At 47.3% G+C, this 12933-nt stretch overlaps 1 protein-coding gene across 1 annotated transcript in view; it reads left to right on the forward strand.

The window, feature by feature from the left end:
• The window catches only part of VTCN1 (V-set domain containing T cell activation inhibitor 1), a 234062-nt gene that overhangs the window by 201515 nt on the left and 19614 nt on the right, over positions 1 to 12933 (forward strand). The window contains exon 4 of the mRNA XM_069635769.1: positions 4365 to 4625. Coding sequence (XP_069491870.1) covers positions 4365 to 4625 — 261 coding nt within the window. The remainder of the gene's footprint in view (positions 1 to 4364; positions 4626 to 12933) is intronic.

Genomic DNA, 12933 nt, shown 5'->3' on the forward strand with positions numbered 1-12933 from the left:
CACAGTGATGGAGAGAGCAGGAAGGGTGCTGGTGAAGCTGGGAACCAGGCATTGCTCCATGAAGCTAGGCACGGCACGACTGCCCTGGACACCTCGTGCAAGGAGGGCGATGAAGCAAAAGCAAGAGGTGGTCCAGGGAAGATGGTTAGGAGGAGGAGGAGCCTGGGCACAGAGTGGCGAGAGACAGAATCGGGCAGGATGTGGGGTGTTGCAGTGTAAACCCCTGGGAGCATGGGAATTATCAGGCGGTTGGAATTGATAGTTCTTGTTTGTCTGATGGAGGACTTTCTCTTTACCTTGTCCATCAGGTAGCTGGGGGCGGCATTGTTGAGGGCTTTATGGGTTAGGGAGGCCAACTTTAATTTGATTTTGTTGTCTGTGGAGAGCCATTTCTGTTGGCGTCTAGTGGTAGAGATATGATCTCTCTTATTAATGCCGAGGGCAGCTCTCAGGGCGTTATTTTGCAGGATTTGAAGCCTGTGGATAATGGCTTTGTTAGCGCCACTATAGAGGGCATTACAATAATCGAGCCTAGATAGTATGAGTGCTCTTGCCAGGATCAAGCAACTGTCATTGGAAAGGAAAGGTCTGCCTGCCCTTATTAATTTGCAGGTGTACGCAGTGGTAGATGCTAGTGAGTTGACCTGTTTATTGAATGACATAGTGGCATCTAGATAAAAGCCGAGGGTTTTTACTTCCCTGGATACTCTAATGAGATTGCCATCTATGTTGAATTCAGCATATTCAAGGCCTAATTTGTTGATATTGGCGGGGGAACCTAGGATGATGAGCTCTGTCTTGTCATCATTCAGGCATAGACCATGCGATGCCATCCATGCCTGAATGATGAGATATACCCTATTCACCAACTCTCTGTCCTTACTGTGATCACCTGAAAGTGGGAGGAGAATCTGAGTGTCATCAGCATAGTTAGTGTAGGTGACACCCAGATGGTCCAGATCGTCGAACAGGGGTTTGGTGAAGATGTTATAAAGTGTGGGGGAGACGCATGAGCCCTGCGGGACTCCACAAGTAGTAGGAGAGGGGTCTGCTGCTGCTGAAGGGAAGAAGACTCTCATGGTTCTCTCGCTCAGAAAGGACTCCATCCATTTGATAGCTTCTGGGGAGAAGTGAGCGGCTGAGTCAAGGTGTTTGCAGAGGACCTTGTGGTCGACGAGGTCGAAGGCCGCGGAGAGGTCGAGTAAGAGGAGGAGTGCTGTCTTACCCTTGTCCCTAAGATCATCAATTTGGGTTTTCAGATCGATAAGGGCTGTTTCCGTGCCGTGAAGTGGGCGGAAACCTGATTGTCTGGAGCCTAGTAGTTTGTGTAGTTCTAAGTATTTTTGAATCTGGACGTAGGCAACTTTGTCCAAGATTTTCAGTAGGAAGGGTACCGTGGTGATGGGTCAGTAGTTAGTGGGGATGAGGGGATCGAGCGTCTGTTTTTTGAGGAGGGGGAGCACCCAAGATTGTTTTAAGTTGGCGGGGATGCTGCCTGAGGAGAAAGAGGCGTTTATGAGTTTGGAGATAAAGGGCGACAAGTCTCTGGCTGCGTCCTTTATTATGTGCGCGGGGCAGATATCGCCTTTACAGTTTGATGGTTTAAGGGAAAGGATGATTTTCTCAACCTCCAGGGTAGTGGTTTTAGAAAAGGTGAATGAGTTGATATGTGTACTTGGTGTGGCAGTGGGCGGAGTTGTGGGAGGGTTAGTGAGGTTTAGTGAGTCTTTTTTTAGTTGAACTTTGTTTTGTAGGGTGTTTATTTTATTTGCTAGTGCTTGTTGTATGTCTGTGCACCAGGTCTGGTTCTTAGTGCAGGTGTCGGGTGTAGCAATGGGTGACTCAAGTTCCTTCAGTATGGAAAAGAGCTCCTTCATACTTGAATTGGAATTGGCAATGCGGATGTTATAGGAGTTCCGTTTGGCTAAACAGATTTCAGCTTTGTAATGACGAGAAATCGTGTCAAGGATGGCTTTCCTTTCACTGGAGGGGCATAGTTTCCAAACAGCTTCACATTTTCGCTTTTTTAGGCGGAGGGCTTTGAGTTCGGGTGTATACCATTTGTTTAAATGGGTTTTTGGCTTGCTGGTGCGGAGTTTGAGTGGGGCAATTTTGTCCATGGTAGATAGCATGATTTTATTGTATTCGTGAACTAGTGTAGTGGGATCTAGATTGTCTGGTAATGCGTTTAAGGTTGGAAGGATAGCTGGGATGATTTTTTCTATTGAGATATTTTTCTTGTTTCTTGTGAGGCAGGGTGGTGCCAGTGACACGGTTGTGGTAGTTGATCTAGAGGTCAGTAGGTTGAAGGAGACCAGCGAGTGGTCGGTCCAGGGTAGTGGTGTGGTGGCGGTGATGACCGCTGAGCAATTGGCATCAGCAACCCAGTCTAGGGTTCTACCCTTCAGGTGGGTGGGTAGGTTGACTTTTTGAAAGAGTCCGAGTGAGGATATCGTATTGGCTATGGTAGATGCATGTGAGTCTGCTGGGTCGTTGAACCCTAGGTTGAGGTCCCCTAGTAGCAGTAGTTGTGAGGTGGTTTTCGCATTGTTAGAGATTAGGTTATGTAAATCTTCCTCAAATGTTCCAAGTGGACCTGGTGGTCTGTAAATCAGGTGGATAGTGAGGGATTGGGTGTGATTTATGGGGAGTTTGGCAGTGAGGGATTCACACGACTGCAGAGTTTGAGTCGGGGCTAGTCTGAGAGCTAAACTTGCTTTGGATATGATGGCGATGCCACCGCCCCGGTTACCTACCCGGTCCTGCCTAGATATAGTGTAGCCGTCTGGGATGGCCAGCATTAGAGATGGGCCTGCTGCATTGTGGAGCCACGTTTCGGTTAGGGCAATAAAGTCTAATTTAGATTAGATGTCGCTTGTGACAACTATAAGTCCAAACTATTGCATTAGAGTACAGCTAGGGAGCAATGGCATATAAGGAGGGAGACACAGCCAGTAGGGGTTGTTCGGCTCTTTGCACAACCATTTACTGGCTAAGGCCATGTTAATCCGTATGACCATTCCCACCCAGTTCCAATCCCTCCCCACCCAAAACAGCTCCTCATGGCAACTCTTTGAGCTTGCTTTAATCAAGCCTTACTATCAAACATTGCACTGGAAGTGCCTGCCAGTGTTTTTTCAAAGCAGTATTCTGAGAGTTAATGACATGGTTGGAGTTGTAAACCCGCTACTGGTGTAATAAAAACGTCTTTACAAGGTCCGCCTTTAGCTACTTCATTTATAAGCACCTATGCGTGTCCTTCACTGAAGTCCTGTTAAAAACAAACGTTGGCAAAAACCAACCGTTTTGGCTTGTGCATAAGTATTAGGCATTTGGCAGGCACTGCTATTAGATGCTCCTTTTGCAACTGCTGCCATCACTGTCCATTTAATATCACTATGGCTTTTGCCTGGCAAGTGCCTTTCACATGCCTATATGCAAGCCGAAACTGTTGGCAATGCCAATGCTTGTTTAGTTATTGTTTTGGCTTTAAGGACTGGGATGAAGCCTTGGCGCAAGGCTGCTCATGGCACTGACTCTTCTTGGCAGAGGATGATGTATTTTCCCTGTAACCCATCTTACCTCCCTGCTAGCGTCACTTACCTGAAACAAGGAGAACCTGGAATGCAACCTACCTTTTATTGCACCTCGGTGACTGCTGAGAGTGTCTTTGGACTTCCTTTTTACACTGCCTGTGTAGTAGGAGGCTCAACCAAAACGCCTGTCAGTGTTGAGGAACCCACAGAAGCTGGAATTTTAGGAAAAGCATTTAATATTTTCAGAGCAGGGATGTCATTTCACCAAAATGCCAGGGGGAGCGGAAGTTACATTACACGACCCTTGACCTCTGACGACAGCACAGGAAGTGACGTAATGTGACTCCACCCCAAAGTGACATCATGGGAAGCAGTAGAACATGACCTTTCACCCCTTGGATGAGTCTAGCAATTAGTGTCTAGAATTTCATAAAGACAAATTATTTATTAGTCCTATTCGTTCTTATTAAGGGTCACTACTCAAAGTGTTACACTTGTGGAACCCCCTGTTTTTTTGAAGAGGACTCAACATAAATTCCAGCCTCTCCAGAAACAAAGAGGCACATGGCACTGGCCACAGCCCTGGAGCATCAATGTAAAAAAAAAGATATATTTGTGTCTAAATAATCAAGGGAGACCACAGGGGTAGCAAGGGAAAACTCAGGGGCCGCTGCTGCGACCCCTGGTGACCCCCAAATGACGTCCTTGCAACTCTTGTATGCGTAGAAAGAGACTAGGCTGTACACTACTAGAGGGGTTTGAAGTGGTAGGCAATTGCACGCGTGGGTCCATGTTACTAAGGCAATGTGTATCCCTTTTCCCCATCAGACTACAGTGAGGTGGTGGTCACCAGCCCCAGGGACGGTATGCTGCTTTGCGAGTCGGAGGCGTGGTACCCACAGCCTACTGTCAGCTGGATCAATGCGACATCAGGCGCAAACCTCACCCAGGACGCAGACTACACTCCGGAGACAGGGCTGGACATCGCGTGGATGGTCAACTCAGAGCTGAACATCACCAGAGAATCGCAGTACACCTGCGTCGTCAAGAACCAGCTCGCCGTTGGCAACGCCACCGCCATGGTGAAAGGTATGTTCCCCACTGACAAGCCCCTGGTGTGCCATGGCAATTATGCCCCCCTATGGCCGTAAACTCACTTCATTTATTTATTTTAATTTTTATAAAGATCCACACGCCCGCGGCCCTCAAACCACAGCTCTGGTTTGAAATATATCAACATCTCTATCAATGTGTTTAAATATTTGAGATTGACATAGCGGAGTAGAGCCCTTTTGCATGACAAAGATCAGCGTGTAGACTCATTGCTTTGCTACTGAAAAGGGGGCTCAGAACAATGTCTCGTTCCTTGGCACATAATCCCCTCTTTTTTTGGCCTCTCTGGAGGGGGAGAAGAGGTTTAGTATGATGCCTCTTGGGGTTGGGGGAGCAGATATTTTGAAGGGTACTCTGCAATCAAGCTTTCTCATCTTCAAGAAGTAGGTTGCAGAGAGCAAGTTACACCAGGGATCAGCCCCGGTTACTCCATCAGCTGCAGTCACCAAGTGACACACATGGAAACTCTACCCGCTTCAGGCCCAGCATGCTACATTACATGAAAGGACATGCCTCAGGCCTCCATCATCAGTGCATGCCGGGCCCGACCTAACATTTACACTTCTCGTAGCCAAGCAGAACAGGGCAGCACAGAGCCTGGACCAAGCTGCCCTCATAGGCTTTGCAAGTAACACCTGGGCGTGTCTATTCATTGTAAATGAACGTCGGTCCAGATCCTCCAAGGTTTGACCCAAAAAAGGACGTTTCTGGGCACTGGCCTTCTTGGATCCTTCTACCATCCCTCCAGATAAGGGGTGTAGCGGCCACTTTTACTCCCTATAATAGGCAAATACTCCCAAAAAATAAAAACAGGGAGTAAAAATACTCTCAATAAATAAAATGGAATGTGAACACATAGAAGCTTGTGCCCCTGTTTTCACCCAAACAGATCCTTGGATGTGTTTGGACCCGTAGTTCATATAGTACCAGACGAAGAAACGGCTATAATTATGGAAAAGGTCAAATCTATCTTTTCATGTGTGTGAATAACTTGCTGCAAAGAAGTATTTCTCGTAAAAACATTTTTTTTAAGCTGGACTTATGTTTACTGGTTTACAAAATACTCCCATTGATATGATATGATATGTCATTTGTAACACGCCTGTAGACAAGTGTTTGAAGGCGCGCCACGGCAAGGAAGGGGAAGACAGAGGGAGGACAAGACAAACGATCTTACTAGTCTTTGTTTCATTCAGATCGTGCAAGTGCGGCCGCGTTAAGTGCATGGGGAAAGGAGAGGGTGAAACCAGACCATGTTTTTACTCCCTAAAAAATCATTTTACTCCCAACTTTCAAAAATAGGCAGTAAAATACTCACACTTCAAAATCTAATCTGGAGCAGTGCCTGCTACCCTCCAATATTTAGAGTATATAAGACACCTTGCATCTACCAAAGCACTTGAAGTTAGAGGGGAGCTCCTAAGTACATCAAAGTAAGAATCTGAAGCATCTCCATGATGCATGAAAGCTACATATGGTCCACACCCACTGGAATGCCAAATCCTAGACGTCCGTCATCTTAAGCAACTGGGTGGCGCAGACAGAACAATGTGTGCTCCAACGATCCTCCCCAGCATGGCTTTCTGAGCGGGGCCTCTACACACCCATTTGGGTGGTCACTGGGGTGGAGCCCTTACTTGCACATCAAGGCCTTGCCAGGTATCATAAATCCCAGCTGAGCAAAATCAACCTCATCATTGAGCAAAATTATTGCAATGAATTTAAGGACCAAAGGTCTGTCAAAATCCTACGGTTCCCTGGGAATTAAATATGTTACCATAGCAATCTATGGGAGAAAGAGAAGGATTCTGAGGCTGAGAAAGGGGCCCACTGCGGGAAGAGGTGGCGCTGGGCAAACTCTTCTACAGGAAGTTCTAGCCACGTCCCTTATGCCATTTGAAACTTAATCTCCCCATCGAATTTATCTCAGAGATTTCCCTGTTCTTTTTCACCTACTCCTCATTGTACTTAAGGGAACTCGAGCAGCATGGGGACGTGACACCAAGGGTATTTGTATTTGTCAGGGTTGGGGTTAGTGCTTCTAAGAGAAGCACGGTAGAACAGGGCCGCAAAGCATTCCCGTCTCTGGGCATTCTATAATGGGCGACTATTGAAGCATAATATTAGCCGGCTGGAGGTGGGGAGAAACTGTGAACATGAAGAAAGAACCCTGGGGAAGCTGGGAGCGTGAACGAAAGAATGCAGGGGAAGCTGGGACCATGAAGAAAGAACTCAGGGGAAGCTGGGACCATGAAGAAAGAACCAGGGGAAGTTGGGACTATGAAGAAAGAACCCAGGGTAGATGGGACCATGAAGAAAGAACCCAGGGTAGATGGAACCATGAAGAAAGAACCCAGGGGGAGCTGGGACCATGAAGAAAGAACGCAGGGGATGCTGGGACCATGAAGAAAGAACCCAGGGGAAGCTGGGACCATGAAGAAAGAACCCAGGGGAAGCTGGGAGCATGAAGAAAGAACCCAGGGTAGATGAGACCATGAAGAAAGAACCCAGGGTAGATGGGACCATGGAGAAAGAACCCAGGGGAAGCTGGGACCATGAAGAAAGAACCAGGGCAAGTTGGGACCATGAAGAAAGAACCCAGGGTAGATGGGACCATGAAGAAATAACCCAGTGTAGATGGAACCATGAAGAAAGAACCCAGGGGGAGCTGGGACCATGAAGAAAGAAAGCAGGGGATGCTGGGAGCGTGAACGAAAGAATGCATGGGAAGCTGGGACCATGGAAAAAGAACCAGGGGAAGCTGGGACCATGAAGAAAGAACCCAGGGTAGATGGGACCATGAAGAAAGAACCCAGGTAGATGGAACCATGAAGAAAGAACCCAGGGGTAGCTGGGACCATGAAGAAAGAACACAGGGGAAGCTGGGACCATAAAGAAAGAACCCAAGGGAAGCTGAGACCATGAAGAAAGAACCCAGGGGAAGCTGGGACCATGGAGAAAGAACCCAGGGGAAGCTGGGACCATGAAGAAAGAACCCAGGGTAGATGAGACCATGAAGAAAGAACCCATGGTAGATGGGACCATGGAGAAAGAACCCAGGGGAAGCTGGGACCATGAAGAAAGAACACAGGGGAAGCTGGGACCATAAAGATAGAACCAGGGGAAGATGGGCCCATGAAGAGAGAACCCATGGGAAGCTGGGACCATGAAGAAAGAACCCAGGAGAAGCTGAGACCATGAAGAAAGAATCCAGGGTAGATGGGACCATGAAGAAAGAACCCGGGGAAGCTGGGAGCGTGAAGAAAGAACACAGGGGAAGATGGAATAATGAAGAAGGAACCCAGGGGAAGCTGGGACCATGAAGAAAGAACCCAGGGTAGATGGGACCATGAGGGAAGAACTCAGGGGAAGCTGGGACCATGAAGAAAGAACCCAGGTGAAGATGGGACCATGAAGAAACAACACATGGGAATCTGGAGCCATGAATAAGGAACCCAGGGGAAGATGGGACCATGGAGAAGGAACCCAGGGGAAGATGGGACCATGAAGAAAGAACACAGGGGAAGCTGGAGCCATGAAGAAGGAACCGAGGGGACGATGGGACCATGAAAAAGGAACCCTGGGGAAGATGGGACCATGAAGAAAGAACCCAGAGGTAGATGGACCATGAACTAACAGTAACACATTGTATGTAGGACAACGCTCACCTTATCCAGGGAAGATGGGACCATGAAAGAAGAATAGCACATTGTATGTTAGACAACTGTTAGGATATTCTCATATGGTGTGGGTGCTGAAGGAGGAGGTGCAGTGGCGGGCAGTGGTACGTAAAAAGGATTTCTGTACGCTGCTGCTGCGCACGTGGAATAACAGCCTACTGGGGGAGGCAGCGTTGTGTGTGCCCTTCAATACTTGGTACCATAGGAGTGGATGAGGGCATCTCTACTTTTGTGAGGTCTGGGGGTACATCCTCCAAATCTTCTACCATCCTCCACAGTTCTATAACTCCCTTCCTGTTCTTCAGTTTCGTCACCTTATACTTGGACGTCAAAAATGTGAACATATGCCTCAAAACCTCTTTATCATGTGTTCCCTCCTCTGGCCATGGCTTGTACATGCCCCCTCTCATCTCGGACAACCATTCCTTGTGATATTTCACAATTTTCTCCCAATATAAAGAGAGAGCCGTACTCCAATGGAGTTGATGGCACCATGTTAGTGGTCCTTATTCGCTCATAGCATCTCTAATCAACCCAGGCTCCGATCCAGCCATGCCTTAACACCCCTTCCTCACCCCTTCCCACTTCTGTTCCCCCCCTCCCCCACTCATCACTCTTCTTCACATCCACAGCCCATTTCACCACACTACAATAACCCACACACTCACACCAACCATACACATATTACTGTCATCAGTCAAAATTACATATCTAAATATATAACAAAACTGGACCGCTCCTCGGTCCTTATCACAACAAAAACACACAAAGAAATACTATTTGTCCACAAGCCCCCTTTATATCGAGCTGAGGGATCATAGGCCCCTCTTATACACGGCTTCTACCCTTATTGCTCCTTTTAGCCTTATTTCTGCAGCGATACCTTCTCCCCACAATCGGAGATGATCCTGTTACTCTCTTGTCATCCTTTTAGCTCATATTATATACCATGACATCAGTCCATATAACTTAATATATATACACCCCATGTGGTTTTTCTGCTCCACACCCACTTCACCATCAAAACACACACACACTCCTCCACACTCACACATCCATTCCCCTTACTATTTGCCCCCACAAAGGTTTGCTTACATCTACATGTTCTCCTGAGTTCCTCCCTCACAGGGTACCATCAACGGCCTGCCCAATCTGGGAGCAGTGCCGTGCTCAAGGGAGCAGGCAGAAATTCAGGTAACACGACTCCTGTAAACCTCTCCAGTCTGTGCACGGGCGACTGGGCACTGAAGGTGGGCACAGCCCCTCCAGATGTGCTGTCGCGCGTAGGGTCTGGGATCACATCAGGGTCACCCACTTTGTAAGGCAAGACCTCCAGAAAAAGGGGAAAAGGTTTGGTGCACTGCTTTGCAAGGAAAACAAGATTTATTTTGTATATAAAAAGGAAAAAAGGTATCAGAAAGTCCCACAGAACTAAACTGACACAAAGCTCTCTGTTAGTTCAAAGCTAGTACGTGGTTTTTAAGGATGAAGATCATCACTCATCACGTGGACAATATACAGTGTTATCCCACCACCCTCATTGGCTACCAATTGCTGAGTCGGCATGGCTGACCTACAGTACAACCCTCTACTACGATGACAAAGTGCAGAGTGAGCAGCTGGTTAAGCCTGTGGGTGGCAAACTAAAGTTGGATTTCGATACATCGGACATTAGGGGAATCATCATGTGACTGAGTTCTTCCAGAGCTCCGGGCCCGACGCAGTCCCCAACATTGTATATAAATCGAATCCAGATTATTGGTCTCGGGTTTTGGATTGCCAAGCAGCTGGACTAAATCTGTTTTGATCCCAGCCCATAAGAAGGGTGATTCCCAAGACCCAACCAACTTCAGGCTACTGGCCATGCTGGATTCTTGCTCTAAGATGTTTGCTTCTTTGCTTCTGAGGAAGCTGAGTACATGGGCTGAATCAAGCGGCCGACTACATAAATTCCAAACTGGCTTTAGAAGGCTCCATAGCACAGTGCCCAGTACTTGTGTTCTACAAGGTTGCATACTAATTGACCTTTTCCCAATTGACCTCGGGAGAATTGACCTCGGGAGAATTGACCTAATTTAGAAGGTCAATTAGGACATATATGCGGGGGGAAACCCCCACAACCCCCCACCCAATCCAAAACCCCCTGCATCCCCCCACCCAATCCCCTTATATTATTTATAATCCAAAACCAACCCAATACATATATAAAAAAACTAAAATAATATAAAGGTCAATTGTGCAGAAGGTCAATTAGGACCACTATAATTAGGTCAATTGTGCAAAAGGTCAATTGTAAAAGGTCAATTTGGGTAATACTGTTTTACAATACTCTGCCGCAGAAGCACCTATTAGCAATAGGAAACTGTACTTGTGCTATGGGGACTTCTCGAAGGCATTCGATTCAATCGCTCGCCTCTGCTCTGGAAAAAACTGCCTGGTTGGGGCCTGGACCCCTCTCTCCTGTGGTTCATCATGGCTTTATATCAGGATACTAGGGTGGGTATTCGGCTAAATCAGGAGGGTGACATCTCATCTGAGCTCTAAGCAAACATCAGGCTCAAGCAGGGGTGCGCATTGGCACCCCGCTATATAATGTACACATCTCTGATTTAGAAGAAACTCTGAGAGAGATCCACATTTTGCCACCTCAGATCGGAACCCTTGCCCTCTCCGTGGCTGATGTATGCAGGCGACACAGTCCTTATGGACTGTACTCAAATTGGACTCCAGCGTTCAATTGACACCCTCCAGAGCTACGCCATTGCCAATAATCTTGTCATTAATGCCACTAAAACTAAGATAATGACATTCGGGCGAACAAACAGCAGAAAAAGTCCATTTGTCTGGAAACTTGGTGATTCGAAACTAGAAGTAGTTGAGTAATATATATACTTGGGTTCCTTATGTATACAGTCCCAACACAAATGGCCTACAAGGAACACATCCAGGGAGAAATCATGAGGAAATGGTCAGCTCTTAGACGCCATGTGGCCATCACATGACGGGAACAACATCGAAGGATTGCTGGCTGTATATACCTTCCAGCATAATTCCAGGACTGACCTATGGTTTGGAATTGCTCCCGGAACAGCACGTGGGATGGCTGGACAAACTGGAAGGGGAGAGCCTTAGAACAATCTTAGGGGTCGCCAGCTCAGTCCCGGTGGAGGCCCTTGGTTTAGTATTGGGATTGCAGTCATTAAGAGCTAACTGGTGTGTGAAACGCTGCATACTGCATATTGCCCCGACTACTGCCCTTAACAACGGTCAAACACTTGCAGGACTTTTCTCCGAAAGGTTTCAAACTTTCTGTTCCAACGCATTCCTGTTGGCGCTAAAGACAACGCCATATGGGCCTTTTAGTAACATCAACTTCGAGGTGGACACCAGCTCTACCCTGACTGTTAGCTTGATCGGCCCCGACGTGCCTCACAAGTTGAGAACGAAAACACAAGTTTGGGATGGAGCATGGACCATCGCTCACCTTAGTGAAAAATAAAGATATGCGGAATACATCAGACAGGGCTTTCTGCATAATAAACCCTGTACTTATGTAACTAAGACTTGCAGTAGAGCCCTGCGGAGATTCGTGAGTTATCTGCGTTTTAACATACTGCCAACGTATGAGTATACAGGGGCATGGAGCAAGGTCCTCTATGATAAGAGGTACTGCAGATTATGTAAGACAGCACAGCAGTCGAGACAACCAGAGATTTTCTGACACAGTGGCCCAACCTATCTGAGCAATACCACAAGGGCTACCATGCTTTAGTAGAGCTGAGAGGATAGCTCAGGGGCAACCCGTTAAGCAAGACGATACGGAGCAACACAGGTTCGATCTCCGGGTCCACGCTTAAAAATAACCTATTACATTACAGTACTGCAAATAAAGAATGTACAGGGACAGAAATGTCTATTTCTTTTATCCAGTGTATTTGTGCTTAAGGTTGTGATTCTTTTTAACCAAGTGAAAAATAAACAAAAGAAAAAGCAGGAATGGATCCTGCTACGGAACAGCAGATAGGGTAAGACAGGGTTCTGCAACATTTGGCTCGGCAGATGTTTTGGACTACAACTCACATCAGCCATAGCCAGCATAGTCAATGGTGAAGGATCATAGGATTTGTAGTACAAAACACCTGGAGAGCAGCAGGTTGCAGACCCCTGCTGTAAGGGGATATTACATAAGTAGTGGTGGATCCTGAAAATGCATCTGGATACAAAAGGCAGCGGCTACAGGGAATGGCAGATTGCTTCCCTAGAACTATGCTACTTTCCAGCGCACAGCTGTGTGCATTTATATACAGCTCGCCACTCTTCATCAAAATGGCATTGCTCTTGCATTGAGTTAAATAAGGCAAGTATTGGTGCAGAAGTCGCAGAAGGTTGCATCTCCGACATATTACTTCGCAGGCCAGTTGGGCACCGCCAGTGTAGCGCCAGTTGGGCACCGCCAGTGTAGCGCCAGTTGGGCACCGCCAGTGTAGCGCCAGTTGTGCAGCGCCAGTGTAGCTGGTGTCACCACCAGGCATATTCCCAGCTTATTGAGTACAGGAATAGCTTTGCTATGCAAAGTTCAGCGCCAGGGCTATATATATAGTCGG

The sequence above is a fragment of the Ambystoma mexicanum genome, chromosome 7p (genome assembly GCF_040938575.1).
Source record: "Ambystoma mexicanum isolate Mex_15411 chromosome 7p, UKY_AmexF1_1, whole genome shotgun sequence".
Classification (NCBI taxonomy): domain Eukaryota; kingdom Metazoa; phylum Chordata; class Amphibia; order Caudata; family Ambystomatidae; genus Ambystoma; species Ambystoma mexicanum.